At 48.3% G+C, this 22676-nt stretch overlaps 1 protein-coding gene across 1 annotated transcript in view; it reads right to left on the reverse strand.

The window, feature by feature from the left end:
• THBS3 (thrombospondin 3) overlaps positions 1-18811 on the reverse strand; it is a 38736-nt gene extending 19925 nt beyond the window's left edge. Inside the window, exons 1-10 of the mRNA XM_081840903.1 lie at positions 18658-18811; positions 10977-11183; positions 9185-9441; positions 7095-7197; positions 6284-6310; positions 5287-5369; positions 4617-4668; positions 2958-3106; positions 1501-1641; positions 427-504 (exon numbers count right to left, since the gene is read on the reverse strand). Of these exons, the coding sequence (XP_081697029.1) occupies positions 427-504; positions 1501-1641; positions 2958-3106; positions 4617-4668; positions 5287-5369; positions 6284-6310; positions 7095-7197; positions 9185-9441; positions 10977-11183; positions 18658-18760 (1200 nt within the window). The 5' untranslated portion in view covers positions 18761-18811. The remainder of the gene's footprint in view (positions 1-426; positions 505-1500; positions 1642-2957; positions 3107-4616; positions 4669-5286; positions 5370-6283; positions 6311-7094; positions 7198-9184; positions 9442-10976; positions 11184-18657) is intronic.
• Positions 18812-22676: the final 3865 nt, after the last annotated feature.

The raw sequence follows: 22676 nt of genomic DNA on the forward strand, positions 1-22676 counted from the left end.
GCTCCCAAAAGTGTTTTTTTTCAGGAGGGGAAACCACAGCATGAAATCGTGCGAGAACGCAAGAACCAAAATGGCTGCCGTGCTCTTGTGATTAAAACATGAGGAGGTGGCAACTGGGAAGACAGCGTCCAGGTTTTGGCCTCAAAGGGTTGGAGCATGTGGACGTTTATACGAGGCATGGGAGACCCCTAACATGGTGGACCCCTAGCAGTGGCTCCCCCAAACAGCTCCCTGATTGGGCAGGGAAATAAAGGATCAGGTGGTCCTTGAGGTATCGTGGATCCTAATTGTTCAGGGCCTTACAAATCAATACAAGAACCTGAACCAGTCCCAGTAGGATAAGGGCAGCCGGGGCTAGTAACCATAGCCTCTTCAGTCCCTGTTTCCACATGGAGGACCCCACTTCTTCACCCTAGACAGACTCACCACTGTATTGGTGCAGATGGCGTTGGGGTCACATCCGCCATTGTTCCCATCGTTGCATTCGTCAATGTCTGTGCAAGTCTGGAGAGAGGAGAGAGATCGTTTTGATATATAAATGCAATACATAAAGAAATAAAGACCCCTCTCGAGTTGTTATTTATTGGAACGTTTGCTTATTCATCTATTCGTTATTGATTTATTGCACAAAATTTATATATTGCTCGATCGCCCACAAGCATCCACTTGCAACGGTTTTAGTCCAATTTTAAACGCGTCTGTTGTTTTTGCCTTTTTAACTGTTTTAAATTGCCTTATGTGGAAATCACCTTGAGATGGTGGCTTAGAAGGTGATCGATAAATCGATTGTGGTCGTAATAGCTAACAGCACATGTTGGTTTACAAAAAGAATAAAACAATGAAATGATCGTTGAAACACAGCTAAAAATGCACTTGAAAGATAATTAAAATGAACAATAAGATAAAAATGTGACAACATTGTACGTGTCTGGATAAAAGGTAAAGGTAAAGGTACCCCTGACCATTAAGTCCAGTCGTGACTGACTCTGGAGTTGCGGCGCTCATCTCACTTTATTGGCCGAGGGAGCCGGCGTACAGCTTCTGGGTCATGTGGCCAGCATGACTAAGCCGCTTCTGGAGAACCAGAGCAGAACACGGAAATGCCTTTTACCTTCCCGCCGGAGCGGTGCCTATTTATCTACTTGCACTTTGACGTGCTTTCGAACTGCTAGGTTGGCAGGAGCAGGGACCGAGCAACGGGAGCTCACCCCGTTGCGAGGATTCGAACTGCTGACCTTCTGATTGGCAAGTCCCTTAGCCAAAACTTTTTTAGCAGAAAAGAATGCGGCAAATGCCCCTCTTTGGTGTCAATGGACAAGAAGTTCCCAAGTGTAGATGCTGCTACCCGAAAAGGTTGGTTTCTTACAAATGGGGAACGAGCATTATGCAGCACCAGTAATGGTGCCAGTTCCACCATGTGCCTGGGGCAAAGGAATATAACTGCATGGGCAATCTTGGTTTTATATAAAAGAAACACCCCCCCCCAAAAAAAATCCTCACCTGTTTGCTGGCTTTGGCATAGTCTGCCCCTACTCCAGATATGAGGTTCCCCTTGTAGCCGGGCGGGCAGGGTTCGCAGCGGAAACCGGGTGCCGTGTTGAGACATTTGGATCCAGGGAAACAGGGGTTGGCATGGGCACACTGTGGACAACAGGAGACCTTGGTTGTGAGTCCTTCATCTTCAAATTGGCGCCAACCCTCAACACCATGCTACCTGCCTATCTCATTTTTTTTAAATAATCACTTTGTTTATTAGGTTTTACAAAATTCTCAGGCCCTTCCAATACCCACAACTTGCTTTCGACGGGTTATACTGATGCATAATAATCACACAAAACTGGCAATTATTCCAAGATAATGTCATCATTTGCTGTGACTCTGTGTTGGTAGCGTTAATGCTGGTCTATGACCGTTAATAAAGATTTACATTGCTGTGTCGGTAGCAAGATTCCATTAGGTGTGTTTACTAGAAGTTCCTCTGTTTTGTTTTCTTGGAATCCAATAAAAATTAAGGAATGGCAGATGAAGATGATGGATTTTTTGGAGCTGGCTGACCTGAGAGAAAGAATCCGCGATCGGAAGGAAGAGGAACATCAAGGAGAATGGAAGAAATTTAAGGACTATTTGGCTAGATACTCAAACATAAATTAAGTAGAACTACTTGTAAGTACCAAATTGGCCTAGGAGCAGTGGCGTAGCGTAGGTTGTCAGCACCCGGGGCAAGGCAAGTAATTTGCGCCCCCTAACCCTACCCCTAACCCTAACCCCCAGATGTTGCGCCCGGTGCGGCCGGCCCCCCCGCACCCCCCACGCTATGCCACTGCCTAGGAGTAAAACAGATTGATTATTTAACATTATGGATTGAGAGCATTATGAAAAGAAAGAAAGATGTTAATGGAACAAGTTAATTTAATTTGAAAGTGGATATTGGAAAACCGCTAAAATAAGTATTATGGAAACACAGGGGGGATCTGAGGAAGTCACCTAACAATGTTATTTAAAGTGGGATTCTAACAGTTAAGATATATGTTTGTTTGTTTGTTTGTTGTATGTTTTCTTTTTGTGTTTATTATAAATTTGGAAAACCAATAAAAAAAATGGGGGGGGATTATTCAACAACAAAAAAATAATAGAAGAGTTAACAGCAGGCAAAAATCGTTCAGAGTTATTGCCCAAGGAAAGAAACCGAACAAAGGAAACACTTGACCTTATGAAAGCGGGGTGGGACCATTAACCAAGATCATCTGTAAATCAGCCTAAGAGTTTGTGGTGGAATAAAACTCTTTGCCAAAGAATGACAAATCTGATTTGGCATCGAGCTGGAAACTGCGAGGTCACCGAGATCTGAACACGACTGTGTCGACTCCAGCACAGAGGATGATGAATCTGGCTGGCAGCTAAACCTCAGCCTCAGGACGGCCAAATTCCTAGCATTACGCTAAAACCACTGTGTTTACCTCGTTGATGTCGGCGCAGTGGGTGCCGTTGCCTTCAAAGCCTGGCGGACAAGGTCCGCAACGGTAGCCCGGGTACTCGTAGGTCTCCATGCAGTCGACGCCGCTGAAGCAAGGATTTGGGTTGCAGCGGGAGCGGTGTTCGTGAAAGCCTGCCGTGGGGAGGAGGGGAAATGATGGCAGCGAGGGGTCAAGTCACTGAATACTGGAGCAAAGGAATAATAAGGGGAAGGATGCTGACAACCAGAACCTGCATCAAGGGTTGGGCATTTGCTCAGGGCCTGAATTCCAGTCCTATTGGAGACCCTCCAAGTGGCCCTATTTTCCAGGGACAGTCCGGGATTTACAGAAGCCATCCCGGTTTCTGATTTGATCCCAGAATGTCCCGCTTTTCCCTAGGACGTCGCTATTTTCATCAGAGAATTGTTGGAGAGTATGGTGTTATTCAACCCCCGAGCCAAGGAAATAAGTAAATAAACAACCTTTAGAAAATATCTGAAGGCAGCCCTGTATAGGGATTTTTTTTATGTTTGATGATTCATTATGTTTTTATATATGTTGGAAGCTGCCCACAGTGGCTGGGGCAACCCAGTCAGATGGGCATGGTGATATAATAATAATAATAATAATAATAATAATAATAATAATAATAATAATAATAGGGCAAGTGACCCACCCACCCCAGAAGGCTGTGCTAGGATGAATGACGAAATCAAGCTTGAGTGCGTATCGTCATCATCAGATTTTATTGGTCAACCAAATTACAGGTTATAGCCAAGAGCACACAAAAGCAGACACATCTCAAAAACATATTGTAGCCAGTGCTTTTTTTTTCCTGGGGGGATGCATGCCTCTAACCATTTTGTGAATCTTTGTACTTTTGTCCATTTACTGTATTCATTTTTCCCGATTTGAACTATAAAATGGTGATTTCCTTGAGTCAAAATGAGAGTACTGTGGTGCCCCGCAAGACGAATGCCTTGCAAGACGAAAAACTCGCTAGACGAAAGAGTTTTCCGTCTTTTGAGGTGCTTCGCAAGACGAATTTCCCTATGGGCTTGCTTCGCAAGACGAAAAGTCTTGCGAGTTCTTGTGAGTTTTTTCCCTCCCCCCCCCCTTTTTCTAAGCCGCTAAGCCGCTAATAGCCGCTAAGCCGCTAAACCGCTAATAGCGCTAATCCGCTAATAGGGGTGCTTCGCAAGACGAAAAAACCGCAAGACGAAGAGACTCGCGGAACGGATTAATTTCATCTTGCGAGGCACCACTGTACCTCTAAACATTTTTGTTAGGAAAAGAAGCACTGATTATAGCACATATGTTTAAAACATTATAAAACACTTCACAGATATACACAAATGGCGGACAACTCTGTGTGCAAGACAGGACTTTAGGGCTTTCCTGCGCTGAGAGGCTTTTAGCACAAACTTCACTGTGTTAAATATAACCAGTTTGTCCAAGCCAGACAGCAGGTAATAGATTTTCTCGATGTTGCTAAATGTGGCAATCGACTCAAGGGGTCTCTTTAAGTATTTAGTGCTGGGAATTTCACATAACTTAAAGCCCAACATATAATCATGAACGGTGCTTGCCTCACAGTCCAAAAAAGCACCCAATTTCACGTCATTCCATCTTTCCCACCCAGTCCCCTCCCTCGGCACTCACCGCACACCTGACATTCCATGATGGTGTTCCGGATCAAAGACATCTCCTTCACCTGGGAAGAACAGAGACACATCACTGTGTGTGCAATGGAGTGCGCCGCAGATGGGGCGCTGGAGCGATGGACAAGGAAATGGGGCAGCAGAGTAGTTTGCAACAATTGCGCAGCAAACCAAACAATACAAAAAATATATATTTAAAAAGTTAAAAATAAGAAATTGGGTAGCTGTTAAGTTGTAGGTGAACATATCAGACAACACAGAGATTCTTCAAACAGCTCTTGTTTATTCACAGGCCAGAACAGAACTGAACTGAAGGGTTCAGCCAGCCTGCTTATATAGAGCTCCACTACAACGCAACAGTAACCACTTTCTGTAACTATCCAATCACTGAACGCCACTTTCAATTCCTTATTTGCATATGCGGACCTGAGTGAAAACTATCTACAGTATCCCCCTGCTGGCCCAGGGTGAGAACTTCAGTACATAACAGTAGCTATTTTGAAAAGATGTATTCTTTGACTCTGACCGAATATAAAAAGTTTTCAGTGTAGGGTTGCCATATTTCAAAAGGTGAAAATACAGACATGAAAGTGGTTGAGATTTTTTTTTTTTGCAAAGTTGTATACCCCTCCCCAGGTTGACCTTACCTGGACTTATTGTCCCCCTCTCACCTGGTCTCTCATATCCTCCTGAAGTTCCATCAAGATTTGGTTGAAAAGGGTGAGTTGTTTCACGAGGGCCCTGGTTTGCTCCCCTGTCACAACAATGGGGGAAAGTCAATTGCCTCGACTTATTTATTTTTATGGAAAATTTATTTATGTACAAGAAAAAACACCTCAGAAAGTGTTTTACAAATGCTGAAAGAAACGCTGAAATTATCAGTGAGAAAGCAACCGTTTAAAACATTTGAAAAATAATTAAGATCGTCGATAAGCTAAAAAGCCAGGTCAAAACACATGCCGATGTTCTACAGGTCTAGGTAGGCTTGCCTAAAAAATGATATTTTTAGCAGGCATGGAAAAGTGTATCGCAAAGGTGTCTGCCTGACGTCAACAGTTCAGGTGCTGCCAAAGGTCAGGTGCTGCCAAGCTAAAAGATTGACCTCTTACAAATGCAGAATGAGTATTATGTGGCATGTGTAACAGAACCAGTTCCACAAATCAAAGTTGTCAAATGGAAATATTTGGGGTAAAGATATCTCTCGCAGGTAAACTGGTCCCAAGCTGTTCAGGGCTTTATGTACTGCTAGTAACACCTTACAGGGGGTCAGCAAACTTTTTTAGCAGGGGGCCGGTCCACTGTCCCTCAGACCTTGTGCGGGGCCGGACTATATTTTTTTGTGGGGGGGAGAACAAATTCCTACGCCTCACAAATAACCCAGAGATGCATTTTAAATAAAAGGACACATTCTACTCATGTAAAAACACGCTGATCCACGCTGAGTCCATGGGCCGTATTGAGAAGGCGAATGGGCTGGATCTGGGCCCCGGGCCTTAGTTTGCCAACCCATGCCTTAAGACTTAAGATGCTTGAACCAAGAACATCATTGCCTGTACCACGCAACAAGCTCTGCAACTGAGGAAAAAACTTGTGCTTAAGAAGACAAGATTTGTTCTGAGACACACATGAATGAGGGGGATGTAAGAAAGGAGCAGTCATCAGACTCACCAAATAGGGAATTGATCACGTTGGATACTGAAAGGGAAAGGAAAACAGAATTAAGATGCTGTGTAAGGGCTTGAAGAAGTTCAATAACACACTGTCAGTTGCTGGTGGACTCAAAACGGGGATGTGGACCTCTGCTATCAGAATACAGTGGATCCTCCGTTGTCGAACGTAATCCGTTTTGGAAGACTGTTCAACTTCCGAAATGTTCAACAACCAAGGCGCAATTGCCGGTCAGCAAATTCCTTTCCAAAAAATGGAGAAACGCGCCTCAGAAGCCGTTCGACTTCTGAGGCATGTTTGAAAATGGAAGCATTCACTTCTGGGTTGTCGGCATTTGGCTTCTGAAGTGTTTGGCTTCCGAAGCGTTTGACAACCGAGGTTCCACTGCAACTCAGAGGCCACATTCACAGCATCTATTTAAAAAGCTCTCATCCCAATTTAAGCAGTCCTGGCTTCCCCAAAAATATTATGGGACCTGTAGTGTGTCAAAGATCCCCAAAGTTGTTAGGAAACCCCTCCTATCCCTCCCAGCCCCGAACTACAACTCCCAGAGTTCTCTGTGAGATTTGATTGACTGTTAAACCACTCTGGGAATTGTAGCTCGGGGTGGGTTTCCTTACAACTCTTAGCATCCTGAACAAACGGCAGCTCCCAGAATCCTTTGGGGTTAAAGCGGTCTGACATGGCTTTAAACGTGTTGTGTGAATGCGGCCATAGTGGGAATGCTCCACCGGACCCTGAGCCCAGATCCTGAACGTGAATGGAATATCCCGCTCTGGCCGAGCAAGTAAAAAGCCGAAGAAATCCTTACCTGTGTTCTGCATGGATTCATCCCCCTGGAAGGGGCATTCGCTTAAGGCTCCCACGCGGCTCATTGAGCCTCCCAGGATCAGCTTCAGGGATTCCAAGAAACCCTAAGATGGAAATGGGGGTGAGGAGCAGTGTCAGCACGCCTAGGTTGCAATCCCCTAAATGGGGGCAAGTGAGACTAGTAAAGTTCAAGGGCCACATTCGCCTTCCAGGGGCCACATGCAGGTGGTGGGTGGAGCCAGAAGCAAAAGTGGGAGGAGCAATGCCCCTCCCTTTGTACGGTAGGCTGGTTATTGCAAACACCCCTCTCAAATTCTTCTTCCGGGCAGGCTAGAAGCATCATGAGGAATTCAAGGACACATTCCAGCCTGGCAAAAACATTAGAGGAGGGTGCAGGGGTATGGCTTGGGAAAGACTTATGAGGGCCAGATACTGATTTGCCCCAGGCTTCCTCAACCTCGGCCCTCCAGATGTTTTGAGACTACAATTCCCATCCTCCCTGACCACTGGTCCTGCTAGCTAGGGATCATGGGAGTTGTAGGCCCAAAACATCTGGAGGGCCGAGGTTGAGGGAGCCTGGCTTTTCCCAGTCAACTTATCTCACCCAACCCTACCTCACAAGGTTGCTGTACAGATAAATGGCTCAGGACCTCAATACCTCAAGGACTGGACCCTGAGATCTTCCTCTGAGGTCCTTCTTTGTGTGTTTCCTCCATGTGAAATACAGAGCGTTTCAACACAAGATAGGGTCTTTTCTGCGGTGGCTCCTCGTTTGTGGAATTGTCTCTCCAGGGAGGCTCACCTGGAGCCTTCATTATACACCATTAGGAGAAAATGTTCCTCTACAACAAGGCCTTTGGCTGATAGATATCAGATGCATTTTTAAATGTGTTATGGAAAGGGAGGGGTGGATTATTGGCTTAGTTTTTGTTCTAGTTTTTATTATGTGCTTTGTGGTTTTTATATTGTAATTTTATGCTGTGAACCGACCTGAGGTATACAGGTATAGGGTGGTATACAAATTTAATAAAAAATAATAATCTAATAATAAAATGAGGGAGTGCTGTAAGAGAGGAAGGCTGAAATTTTCTTCGTTAACATAAATCAGCTTCATGACGTAATAAAAAGCTTCAGCCATTGTCTTATGGAGGAAAGAGAAAGGTCAGCTCTTAAAGATCCTATGGGCATGGTGAGAATTAAATCGGCACCACAGGAGCCAACGCCTAATAAAATATTTGAGGGGGCTGGGGCCCCCCAAGTCGATGGACATTACCATTCTAATGGTGCATCATGTCATGTGATTATGTGTGGCGGGGCTTAGCTGCCCCCCCCCCCAATTAAGTAGTGGGTTGACAAAGCAGATGACACAGAGATTTCCCCAAGTGGTTCTTTATAATCCAAGTTGTCAGCCCTGATCATCACACTCTCCCTAGAGATCTTGCAAACCAAGATGGCCCCTTTCTGTATTGCCCCTCCCTTTCATTTGCATAGCCCCGCCCTTCACTTCCCATCCCATTTGTACATTGGAAAGTATCAGAGAAATCAGTGTATTATATAAAAGGCAAACTATCATAATACAGTGGTACCTCAGGTTAAGTACTTAATTCGTTCTGGAGGTCTTAACCTGAAACTGTTCTTAACCTGAAGCACTATTTTAGCTAATGGGGCCTCCTGCTGCTGCCGCGCCGCTAGAGCACAATTTCTGTTCTCATCCTGAAGCAAAGTTCTTAACCTGAAGCACTATTTCTGGGTTAGCAGAGTCTGTAACCTAAGCGTATGTAACCTGAAGCATATGTAACCTGAGGTGCCACTGTATTGATGACATCTAAAGTAAAAAGTGTTTGGTTTTATTCTAAGCCTTAATTGGAGCTTTAGTCACCTTACCCAAACAGTACAACAACGAACACCATTTATGTAAAAATTAATAATAATGGGTGTGTGTTATTGGGTTATTGTTTTTAATATTAATTTTGTATATTGTGATCTTTTCTGTGAACCACCCAATCAATCAAATCAATCAATCACTCCCTTGGTCACACTAAAGGGTGACAGAATGTCAGCGGCAGCTGGGCTTTTCTTTTTCTCCCTTACCTGCGAGCGGAGGTAGCCTTTCTGTCCCGTCCGAACCTCCACCGCCTCCACCTGCTCCGGGTCGAGGGGCGCTATCTCGGGCTGCCCGGCGCTGGAGTCCACTAGCTTGCAGTCCACGTAAAGCTCCACCGAGAGGCGGCCACCTTGCAGGCCGCTCATCCGCAGGAGGGCAGTGTGGCTGCGCCCGTCGACCAGGTTGGTGTTCTGCAGGTTCACTGAATGCACCTTCCCATCAGCCCGCAGGTATCGGAGGTGGACTGGGGGGAGAGAAAGAGAGAGAGAAGGGATGGGCATGATGTTCAAAGCTGTGTATAGTCATACCTTGGTTTTCAAACAGCTTAGTTCTCGAATGTTTTGGCTCCCAAACGCCGCAAACCCGGAAGTTAGAATCATAGAATCATAGAGTTGGAAGAGACCACAAGGGCCATCGAGTCCAACCCCCTGCCAAGCAGGAAACGACTGTTCCGGTTTGCAAACTATTTTTGGAAGCCGAACGTCCGACGGGGCTTCTGTGTCTTCCGATTGGCTGCAGGAGTTTCCTGCAGCCAATCAGAAGCCGCGCTTCGGTTCCGAACATTTTGGAAGTCAAACGGACTTCCACACACGGATTCCGTTCCACTTCCAAGGTACAACTGCAAATGCTATAGTTGTGATGGCCAGCTCCTTAGACATGTAAATAGACTCACCCCGATAACTGACCCCAATTAAATATAGCGGACTCGCGGCACACCGATTAAACAAATTTCTACAATTTACCGCAGGCTATCTTTTGGGGGGTCTCGTGGGGGGGGGACTTCATTCCCAGGAGTCTCAGGCAGGGGTTGATCGAACAATAAAAGTTTTATTTACTGAGAAAAAAGGTTGGTAAAACAAAGTTGGGTCAGGAGATGCATTTCTTTCAGGTCGAAGTTAACTTATTACAGTGGTACCTCGGTTTACGAACTTAATCCATTCCTGAAGTCCGTTCTTAAACCAAATCCGTTCTGAAACTGAGGCACATTTTCCCTAATGAGGCCTCCTGCTGCCGGTGCCCTTCCACTTTTCAGCTTCCGTTCTTAGACCGAGGTAAAGTTCTTAAACCAGAACACTACTTCTGTTTCTTCAGAGTTCGTAAACCGAATACAGTGGTACCTCGGGTTACAGACGCTTCAGGTTACAGACTCCGCTAACCCAGAAATATAACCTCGGGTTAAGAATTTTGCTTCAGGATGAGAACAGAAATCGTGCTCTGGCGGCGCGGCGGCAGCAGGAGGCCCCATTAGCTAAAGTGGTGCTTCAGGTTAAGAACAGTTTCAGGTTAAGAACGGACCTCCGGAATGAATTAAGTTCTTAACATGAGGTACCACTGTAGTTCGTTAACAGGACTGTTTGTAAAACGAGGTACCACTGTACTTAAACTCAGGACTTTTTCCCCCCAGCTTGAGCAACCGCTAGGAATCAGCTTGCAATTTTCTTTTAAAAACCCAACCAACCTGGGAATTGTAGTTTGTTATAGGTGCTAAGAGTTTTTAGGAGACCCCCCTCCTACAATTCTCAGAGTGGCTTATCGCTCAATCTCTCTTCCCAGGCAACTCCAGGAATCAGAGGGGAACAGGGGGACTCCCAGCGCCTTTAACAAACTACAGTTCCCAGAGGTCTTTGCAGGAGGGGAGCCGTGGCTGTTTAAAGTGGCAAATGCTGCTTTAAATGCTCGGTGCAGGTGGGGCCTGATACATTCTGGGCCCTTTTCTTTCCCCCTGGCACCTGGACAGGGTGGCGGGTTCAGATCCTAGGTCTCCTCGCTCTCACTCACCTTTGTTGGTCTTGCCCACCACCGTGGCTTCAAGCCAGCGGCTGTTGTCTTTCTTGTAGTAGAGCCCAAACAACACGCCACCTTGCTTGGGGGGCAGGCGGAAGGTGGAGAGCAGGTAGAGGTCACGGACGGTCAGCAGCTCCGTGCGGATCTTCTCGGCCACATTGGCCATATGTCTGGGCTCCGTCACCGACAGGAGGTCAAGTACTAGGGGAGGAGCAGCGGGAGAGCAAAGGTCAAGCATTGGCAGAACTGGCTGTCCGTCACAGAAGAAAAGGAGTTGTGGCACTTTCTCGCTCTGCCTGTCTGATGCGTGTTCGTAGCTCAGTGGGGGGAACATCTGCTTTGCATCCAGAACGTCCGAGGTTCAGTCCCCGGTGGCAGCTTCACACAGGGCTGCTTGAAACCCTGGAGAGAGCTGCTGCCAGCCAGTGTAGACAATACTGACCTAGATGGACCAACGGCCTGATTCATAGAATCATAGAATTGCGTGGCGAGTTCTCGTCCGTCCCCCCCCCAGTGGAAATAAAGAAACATGACACAATTATTAAGGTTAATGGGCTAAATAAGGCCACAACTTTGTTGGTTACAGGTGATGAACGGTATTGGCTTAGGCACTGGTCCTAACTGACTACAGTGGTACCTCGGGTTACATACGCTTCAGGTTATAGACTCCGCTCACCCAGAAATAGTACCTCAGGTTAAGAACTTTGCTTCAGGATGAGAACAGAAATCGTGCTCCGGTGGCACGGCAGCAGCAGGAGGCCCCATTTGCTAAAGTGGTGCTTCAGGTTAAGAACAGTTTCAGGTTGAGAACGGACCTCCGGAACGAATTAAGTACTTAACCCGAGGTACCACTGTATATCCAACTTCAGCCCGATTGCTTGAAGACCGGGAAGGGTTAACCACCAGTAGGGGGAGTCCTTCTGATGCACATCAACTAGGAACTCCCCTGGGGTCACTGATAGGGGGCGTGCCTTAGGCCCTCAGCTCCCTAGGCTTCGGTCAGGGCCATGCCCCCAGGAATCCTTTATTGGACTACCCTTCAATATGTGGGGCAGGTGATGGCGCTTCCTCCCCTCTTCCCATCTACATAACAATACCCATACCAATGCCTAACCGCCAATACCAAGAAAGTTGTGATGATTTGCTACGAGGTAGGCGAAAAACCAAGTGGCTGGTGCCAATTTGCCAAGTGGGAGAATTCCTACCAGGCTCCTCAACGGCGACCAACCGAGGTCCAGAGCAAGGTCAAGGAACAAAAACCTTAAAGGGCGGGAGGGTGGGAAAAGCAGGAACAGCGGGCAGGTGGCAGAAGAGGGAGATCCCCGGCGGCGCCAGCGATAAATAGGGCAGGCCATGCACCCCGAGCCAGCCGATTGGCCGGGGATTCCCTCAATCATGCAGAGTCTGAGTGCCAGCCACCACGTGTGTGGTGGGGGCATGAAGCCTGCAACCTTTGGCAGGGCGGAAGTGGCTTTGTAGAGTTGGGATCATCTCGTTCAACCCCCCACAATGCAGGAATATGCAGCTGTCCCATTTGGACTTGAACCTGCAACCTTGACGTTATCAGCACCATGCTCCAACCAACTGAGAACCATGAGGACTGGAACCTTACCGGTCTATTTAAGGCAGGCATAGGCAAACCCAGATGTTTTGGGACTGCATCTCCCATCATCCCTAGCTAACAGGACCAGTGGTCAGGGGTGATGGGAATTGTAGTCTCAAAACATCTGGAGGGCCGAATTTGCCTATGCCTGATTTAAGGTATGTGCCATAGCTCGGTGGTGAGATCTCTGCTCTGTGTGAACAAGATCCTGGGTTCGAGTCCCGGTATCTCTAGGTAGGGCTGGAAGAGACTCCCTTTCTAATACCCTGGAGAGCTGCTGCCAGTCAGTGCAGTCAGTACCAACCAATGGTAAGAGGCAGCTGTCTATGCGAGCCAAGAAGGCCACAGACAATTTCCAAGTGTTCTGCAGGGCGGCGGGCAAGTTTGGCTCAGGAAAAGATGCTAGGCTTTTAGGGCCAAGTGCAACTCCTGATCTCCACACAAGGTGGCAGGCTAGATGAGTTTCAACCTTTCCCAACCCTCCACCTAAAAGTGAGGTCTTCTTGACTTTAGGATTTTATTCCACACCCTCCAACATTTCTCCTATAAAAATAGGGACGTTCCATTCCATCATGATGATTTTACTATTTATACCCCACATATCTTCCTGAGTTGCCCCAGCCACTCTAGGCAGCTTCCAACATATATAAAAACATAATAAAACATTAAACATTTCAAAAACCCTTCCCTGTACAGTGGTACCTCGGGTTAAGTACTTAATTCTTTCCGGAGGTCTGTTCTTAACCTGAAACTGCTCTTAACCTGAAGCACCACTTTAGCTAATGGGGCCTCCTGCTGCCGCTGTCCCGCAGAGCACAATTTCTGTTCTCATTCTGAAGCAAAGTTCTTAACCCGAGGTACTATTTCTGGATTAGCGGAGTCTGTAACCTGAAGCGTACGTAACCTGAAGTGTATGTAACCCGAGGTACCACTGTACAGGATTGCCTCTATACCCTCCAACATTTCTCCACTGAAAATAGGGATGTCCTAAGGAAAAGAGGGACATTCCAGGATCAAATAAAAAAAAAACAGGAAGGCTTCTCTAAATCAGGGATGTCCCTGGAAAATAGGGACATTTGGAGGGTCTGTTCTTCCCATCTACCTTGATTTCTCTACCCTCCTTTCACATCAGGATAATTTACTGCATTTGCAGAACAAAATGCAACCATCCAGCTTGTTCCTGCGTCAAAACATTATCCACTGCAATGCAATCTCGTGTGTGTGTGTGTGTTTTGTTTTTATGATTGGAATTATTATACAGTAATTTAAAGGCAGGGTGTGTTGCCTTGAGAGTGTCTAGCTGAATGTCTCTTTCATTTGCAGCCGCAGCAGACAATGTGGCGGGACTGGCCCACTCACCCAACCTCCATGTAACTGAGTCACTGCAGAATAATACCAGGATGGAGATGGGTGTAGCAGGGAGGTCAGCGCAGTGGGAACGTATTGGCAGGGAGTCTAGTTCTGCTGGTGAGTTTGCACTGGGTCAACTTTGCTGCTGCTGAGCCCTGCCTCTCTCCAGCTCAGTATGCTGCCTGCTGCCTCACTCCAGAAAGGATATTGTTTAGCTGGGAAAGGTTCAGGGAAGCAAAATTAAAATTACCAAGGCGATGGACTGAAAGGTTGCAGTGTTTGGGACTTCTTAGTTTAGAGAAAAGGTGTGTCAGAGGTGACATGACAGAAGTTTATAAAAATTATGCATGGAGAAATTGGATAGGGAAAAGTTTTTCTCCCTCTCTTATAACGGTAGAACTCATGGATCAGTGGTGGGGCGTAGCTTGGGGGCCAGAGGGACAGCTTCCCCAGGTGAAAAGTTCTTAGGGGCGCAAAATTTTGACACCCGGTGCTGCTTCAACATAGCTGCATGCTTGCATCGCTGAGCTCCGTTCAAAACGGCTTCTCTGTGCAAACCAGGAACTGACCTCTCCAGGCGATGGAACAACTCTTCTTTTCTTATCTCTGCAGCTTCGGGGCCATTGAATGCCTCCGTTTCCCTCCCTCCCACACACGCTGCCCCGGGCACTAGCAACCCATGCTACACCACGGCATCCAATGAAGCTTAATGTTAGAACAGATAAAAGGAACTTTTTCTTTGTTAAACTGTGGAACTCACTCCCACAAGAGGCATCGATGGCCACCAGCTTGGATGGCTTTAAAAAAGGTAAAAGGGACCCCTGACCATTAGGTCCAGTCGTGACCGACTCTGGGGTTGCGGTGCTCATCTCGCTTTATTGTCCGAGGGAGCCAGCGTACAGCTTCCGGGTCATGTGGCCAGCATGACTAAGCCGCTTCTGGCGAACCAGAGCAGTGCGTGGAAACGCCGTTTACCTTCCCGCCGGAGCGGTACCTACTTCTCTACTTGCACTTTGACGTGCTTTTGAACTGGTAGGTTGGCAGGAGCAGGGACCGAGCAACGGGAGCTCACCCCATCATGGGGATTCAAACCGCCGACCTTCTGATCGGCAAGTCCTAGGCTCTGTGGTTTAACCCACAGTGCCACCCGCATTGTGTGCTTATGGAAGGCACTGCAAATCCTGGGAAAAGGGGGCCTCCGGCTTGCAGCCTTCCAGCCCGATATTTATTTACAAGAATGGATTGAGCACACTGTCTCCGTTCAAGCACACAGAAGCCTTTGCATCTACTGGGGGTTCTGTGGTCTCCTTCTGGGCAGGAGGAAAGGGTCCATATTCACAGCCTCGCCACCCGCCCCAGACCAGACCTCCCAAAGGTGTGTGCGGTGTCTGATAAAGAGTCCATCTGGAACATCTTTGGATTCCACTCCCTGGCACAGAAGGCGGGGCAGATCCTGCCCAGAAGTTTGAGTACAAACAGATTAACTATATATATCTAAAACCAGGAATACCGTTAACACTTAATTTGGACAGCTGCTATGGAAAGGAATGTTACAGCTGTTGGTGACGATTTGGCCCCTGGATGGATTAACTGCTTGCCTGGTTTTTTTTGGGGGGGGGTTGGCTGCCAGTCTGAGCAGCACAGAACCTTGTCACAGAGTTAAGCATAAGAGGAAAAGACCATAGGAAGATGCCTTACACTGAATCGGGCTACTGGTCCATCTACAACTAATCCAGAACGCGGCAGCCAGACTGGTGGACGCCGAGACCATATAACACCAGTCTTGAAAGACCTACATTGGCTCCCAGTACGTTTCTGAGCACAATTCAGAGTGTTGGTGCTGACCTTTAAAGCCCTAAACGGCCTCAGTCCAGTATACCTGAAGGAACGTCTCCACCCCCATCCTTCTGCCCGGACGCTGAGGTCCAGAGCTGAGGGCCTTCTGGCAGTTCCCTCATTGTGAGAAGCCAAGTTACAGGGAACCAGGCAGAGGGCCTTCTCGGTAGTGGCACCTGCCCTGTGGAACGCCCTCCCACCAGATGTCAAAGAGAACAACAACTACCAGACTTTTAGAAGACATCTGAAGGCAGCCCTGTTTAGGGAAGCTTTTAATGTTTGATGTATTATGGTATTTTAATATTTTTTTGGAAGCCGCCCAGAGTGGCTGGGGAAGCCCAGCCAGATGGGCGGGGTATAAATAATAAATAAATAAATAAATAATTGTTTTATTATTATTATTATTATTATTATTATTATTATTATTATTGGCTAGTGTTGCCTACACTGACTGGCAGCAGCTTTCCAGGAGTCCAGACGGTGTCTTTCTCCCAGTCCTACCTGCAGATGGTGGGGATTAAACCTCAGACCTTCTGCATGCAAATCAGGGGCTTGATTCATCCTCTGTTCACACCTGCATTGGGACAAAGCATCGGAATGGACTGTGCCACTTGGACTCCAAGTGAAGGGGAGGTTTTATTCCACCCCTCCGCAACACACGCAAATGCTCCTCTCTGTAAAAAGCTCCCTGCCCACTGCTCTCCCTGAAGTGCTACATTTCTCCTTGCAGAGAGCTCAATTGTTTTTTGTATGTGGAGGGAGAAGCTTCCTGGAGTGATACAGTCCATTCTATTGCTTTATTTTGGTTATCTGTAGACCCTGATTGAATGGTCTGTACCGCTTCAGGCCATAGGTGGGAAGCACCACTTCCGAATGCTCCTCCACATTAAGATGACAACAAATCCCCGCAAGCAGAAACACAGCTCATCAGGGAGATGTGTCCTAGGAGACCAACGCTTTGCCTTTGGAACTGGCTTTCTCCATGCAGGGGAAAGATGGTGTTAATGCAGGGCAGCATTCAAAAATATGGCACCCCCCCCCCACAACATTTGAAGCGCTGAACTCTTAAACTTACAATTTTATCTCAGTCCCCTTCTACTTCACCACCACCACTCTTCATATTTTGATCACTTGTTAGATTTGCAGAACTAAGAACACCAGCACCAATATATTGCTTTATTTATTGATACTAAACTATTTCTTTACATGGACAGCCAGGGAACCTAAAAAGTTTAGAATGTCTAACTCGAGAGAGTTGGGTTCAGAAGCTCAGCGTCTCTTGGCCCAGCCTACTTTGGACAGTTGTTGTGAGGATAAAGGGTGAAGGAGGAAGATGTAAACTAACTTGAGCTTCTCAGAGGAGAGAGGGGGGGGGATAAAAGGTAAAGGTAAAGGGACGCCTGACCATTAGGTCCAGTCGTGACCGACTCTGGGGTTGCGGCGCTCATCTCTCTTTATTGGCCGAGGGAGCCGGCGTACAGCTTCCGGGTCATGTGGCCACCATGACTAAGCCGCTTCTGGCGAACCAGAGCAGTGCACAGAAATGCTGTTTACCTTCCTGCCGGAGTGGTACCTATTTATCTACTTGCACTTTGACGTGCTTTCAGACTGCTAGGTTGGCAAGAGAGGGGATAGAAAGATGATTTAAAAAGCAGATCCGAACGTGTGTGTCAAGGCCATAGTGACTTGGGGAGAGGGAGGGTTCAATTGCTGTCCTCCTTGCCATCTTCCCTTCCTTCTCTTACTCAGAGTTGCACCATCTGCTTTGCAGGCGAAAGGTCTCGCGTTCAATCCCTGGCAGGGCTGAGAATGCCGTCGTCCCGCCTCCCAAACCCTGGAGATTCCCTGTCCGAGCTAGCTGGACTAAGAGTGTGGCTGCAAGGAAACATCTTGCTGAAACCAGCCCTTAATCCAGAGTCATGAGGACTGGAATCTTAGTTTAGATTTAAGGGAAGGACTATAGCTCAGAAGCAGAGCATCTTCTTTGCATGCAGAGGGTTCAGTCCCTGATGGCATTTTCAGGTGAGGCAGGAGAAAAGAGACCTGCTAGGTGGAGCAGCGTCCGATGCTGCTGTTTACATCAGCCTCCCAACATGAGATGGAACCTGGGACATTCTGAATTCAAACCACATGCTCTGCTGTTAGGTGGTGTTCTTCCCAGAAATGTGAAGCAAGAATCCAGACCTCCTGGTTTTGGATAGAAGGTCGGCAGTATTGAGCCAGTTGGACCAATGGTCTGGCTACTGATGAGTGCCCTCTCTTGTGATTTAAAGCAGCCATGAGGACTAAGAAGCTGACTCTACGTTTAGAAAAGGACCATTTTTGCATTTGGCTGATTTAAACAGATTGCCTCATATACAAGTCAGACCACTTGGTCCATCAAACTCAGGACTGTCGACACTGACTGGCAGCAATTGGACCATTGGGTCCACCTAGCTTGGCATGACCAACACCGACTAGCCTCATGCTGCCAACACTGACCAGCAGCAAAAAAGACCACTGAGTCTGTCTAGCTCAGGATTGCTGACACTCACCGGCAGCAATCATAGCACTGGGCAGCAATCGGACCATCGGGTCCCCCTAGCTTGGCGTCACCAACACTCACTCCATCCATCTAGCTCCGCGCTGCCAACACTGACCGGCAGCAATCCGAGCACTGGGTCCGCCTGGTCGACCCTGACCGGCAGCAATCCGACCACTGGGTCCGCCTGGTCGACACTGACCGGCAGCATCTCTCCAGCAATCCCTCCCCGTGGTCGAACCCGGCACCTTCTGCCCCTAAACCAGAACTCGGGCAGCGCTTCCGGACGAGCGAGCCCTTCGGGGACCGAACCCGGGACTTTGGCTGGGCTTGGACCGAGCGCGCCGTCCCCGCCGCCCGCTTACCTTGCAGCCCCTGCCTGGCTGCGCCCGCTGCGCCCAGGAGGAGGAGAAGGAGGAGCGGGAGGCGGCGGAGGGCGGCCGGGGGTCTTCGCAGGAGCCGCTCCATCCTCGCAGCTTCCAGGCGCAGGAGGAGGAGCGGGGCGTGGACCGGCGGGCGGGCGGGCGGGCGGCGGGGGCGGCGGATGGGGGCGCTCCGAGGAAGGGGAGGCGCCGCCGCAGGGACAAAGGGCAGCGGCAGCGGCAGCCGAGGCTCGCTCGCGACGGCGCGGCCGAAGAAGCGCTGCCTCTTCCCCGAGCCGAGCCGAGCCCTCCCTGCCTCTGCGCCCGCGGATCGGAGCAGGTTTCCGGGCGGGGTGGGGGGCACGGATCGGGGGGAACAGGGCGGGGTGGGGATGCTCTGCTCGCCCTCCCCGAAAAAAAGGAAAAAGGGAAAGGGAGCACGACTACAGGACCTCGCCTGTCCTCAACGCGGACCAAGTCGCGGCGTCCGGGCTCCTGTCCCTTTAAGGAGTCGCTTGCCGTCGCGGGTCTCCATCTGATGTGGCTTCTCTCGCGCGCGCTCCCCCCGCCCACTAAGACACATCAAAAAGATGCAATGAGGGGAGAAAGCTGCACGGGGTGGAATTTTCCGTCCCGGGATCGCTCTTAAAGCTGCAGGATGCTCTGCTGGACCGGATCGAAAGAGGGGTCCCTCCAGTCCAGCGTGGGCTTTCCATCCGGTGGCCAAGCCAAATAAACAGCATAATCCTGCGACAGGGGTAATGAGGTAGACTGCCCCTGATCCTGGAGGCTCTGTTCTTGGTCCTCAGGGCAGATAGATAGATAGACAGATAGATAATTTATTACGGTCGGAGACCAGCTTATAAAACGCACTTGGGGGTACAGTCACAGAAAGAAAACAAACAATTAAAACAATGTACAACAATAAATTTAAAATTTATAAATGCGATAAGCATATAGACACTTAAAACTTTAAGATAAACTGCCGCAGGGAGCTGACCCAGAGTCACCCATGGAACCGAGTTTGGGAATTTTCTTAATTTGAGTCGGGGGATGGTCTGCGCCCACAGATGTGTACACAGAATCTGGCGACCATCCGGGTCATCTTCTGATCTTTGCCTAACAGGAAAAGGTCAAATTTTTGCTTTTCCGGGAGGTCAGCGAGCCTCACCAGTAGGGGATCAATGGTCTTACTTCGTGCTTCTTCATAAAAGGGACATCTAAAGAACAAGTGGTCTGGGCTTCCTATCTCCCCCAATGAACAGGCGCAAAGTCTCTGAGCATACGGGATTTTTTTAAAGGCTCCTTCCAGGACCTGCGAGGGCAGAGCCAAGCTTCTGGCAAGTGTAAAAGCCCTTCTTGCATTTTTCGATACGAGAAAGAAGAGATATGCTGCCGGTGCGGCTATATCTCTCTCGATTTCTCCAATTTTATAGTCAGGGCACTTTGAGCAGTCCTGTTGTCTCTCGGTGTCTATGATTCTTGACCGTAGCATTTGCCTGGCCTAACCCCAGACTTGGAAGGGCTTGAGGGGCAAAACCCAGTTTCTGAAGGGTGTTCAGGACTGCTGTCTGCCAGGGTCCTCAGGGCAAATAGCCGCTGCTAGCCAAACAACGGAACATGTCTTGCGACTCATCTACACTTCTGCTTGTCCCCGGGGGAAACGGGAAACAAAGTGTGAGCGAGTCCCTGGCGATTCTTTATCAGAAGGACACTGGCAGACTGCAGAAGAAGCACCAAACTGGAAAGCCATGGGGTTCTGGTTTCAAAAGGTGTCCAGACAGATGCACCACTGAAGGGGGGTAGATGGCATGGCTGCCCCCCACCCAAGCTATTGGTTCTGCAGGGTGTGATGTTCACAGGTAGGCTGCCTCTGAAGATGGCGTGTTGACTCTTGAATTTATTAAGAATAAAGGTAAAGGGACCCCTGACCATTAGGTCCAGTCATGGATGACGCTGGGCTTGCAGCGCTCATCTCGCTTTATTGGCCGAGGGAGCTGGCGTACAGCTTCTGGGTCATGTGGCCAGCATGACTAAGCCGCTTCTGGCGAACCAGAGCAGCGCACAGAAACGCCATTTACCTTCCCGCCGGAGCGGTACCTATTTATCTATTTGCACTTTGACGTGCTTTCGAACTGGTAGGTTGGCAGGAGCAGGGACCGAGCAACGGGAGCTCACCCCGTCGCAGGGATTCAAACCGCCGACCTTCTGATCAGCAAATCCTAGGCTCTGTGGTTTAACCCACAGCGCCACCCATGAACGTAAAAAGAGTCCTCCTGGACCAGATCAAAGGCCCGACTTGCCAAGCATCCTGTTCTCCCAGGGGCCAACTTGGTGCCTATGGGAACACCACAGCTAGGAAGACCTGGGTGCAATAATCCCCTCTGTACTTGTGGTTCCCAGCCACTGATATTCAGAGGCACCTTAGTACCCCACCAAGAGTAGAGCTGGAACACAGCCATTGAGGTTATATTCTCCATGAATTCCTCTAGCCCAGGGGTGAGCAAACTTTTTCAGCAGGGGGCCGGTCCACTGTCCCTTAGACCTTGTGGTGGGCCGGACTATATTTTGGGGGGGGGGGAAATGAACGAATTCCTATGCCCCACAAACAACCCAGAAATGCATTTTAAATAAAAGCACGCATTCTACTCATGTAAAAACACCAGGCAGGCCCCACAAATAACCCAGAGATGCATTTTAAATAAAAGGACACATTCTACTTGTGTAAAAACACATGATTCCCAGAACGTCCGCGGGCCGGATTTAGAAGGCGACTGGGCCGCATCCGGCCCCTGGGCCTTAGTTTCCCTACCCATGCTCTAGCCCTCTTTCAAAGCTGTGCGTCACTGTGGCAGTGAATTCCATCATTTAATTATAACTTGAATAAATAAGTCCTTTCTCTTATCTGTCCTGAATGGATGTCCAGTGGATATCAGGGATCGAATGAGAAACTTGCCTGTGCCTAGGATGTGCTCTCCTTCCCATTAACAGGAAGAAATATGGGGCAAGATCCCTTGAAAGCTTGGGGAGGACATCACTACCAGCTGGCAACCTTCCCTCGGAAACAGCCCAGCAATGCATGACTTGCAGGAGAGTACATAGTTGTGCTTGGCTTACGAGTACAAGGGCAAGATCCGTGAAGGCCGGCTTGAACTGGGGATGCACAGCTGGAGATGGAAGAAAAACTGGATCCAGTTTGCGTTTAAAAGCAAACCTACCTAATTAGCCCTTTCAGAAAGAATGCACAAACCAAAACAAAGCCATCTCTCCAAATTCTCACTTCTCCAAATTTCTGCAACGTGGTTCCCCAGCCAAATCATGGTTACAAAAATGCATGTTTTGGTAAAGCATGTGCTGAAACCCTATGTGAGTGAAAATAACACACAATAAGGCATTGCATCATATTAGGGGAAATGGCTTTGCAAAATAATAATAATCTGTCTATCAGGCGAAATTGCATACAAGAATGTGTCCGTTGAGAGAAATTCACACTATAACGTGCTGTTATCTCATAGAAACCTAGAGCTGGAAGGGACCCCGAGGATCATTCTAGTTCAAGTCCTTGCAATGCAGGAATTTGCAGCTGTCTGGGATCGAACCTGCAACCTCGGTGTTGTCAGCAATACGCTGCAGCCAACTGAGCTATCCAGCTAAAATGCATTATAAATAAATAAATAAGCAAACTGATGTGGAAAACTGAATAGATCAGAAAAATGAGAAACTGGGGGAAACCCTAATGGACAGATTCGCCTAGAATATATTCCGAATTGCCAGTGTTGATGCTCTTGGGTTTTATGGCAGATGAGTCAATGCAGAAAGGACACTTTGGCACCAATTCAGTGTCTACTTCACAAACACACACACACACACACACACACACACACACACACCCCATTCCAGCTGCTCATATTGTTTCCGGCCTGATGCTCCCAGCATATTCTTTGTAATGGGATGCCTCGTGGGAAAGCAGTTCCTAAATGAAATAAATCTTCCTCCTCCTCCTTAGCTTGAGTAGACAGGAC

Source organism: Podarcis erhardii, assembly GCF_964252035.2.
Source record: "Podarcis erhardii genome assembly, chromosome: 15".
NCBI classification, from domain to species: Eukaryota; Metazoa; Chordata; class Lepidosauria; order Squamata; family Lacertidae; genus Podarcis; species Podarcis erhardii.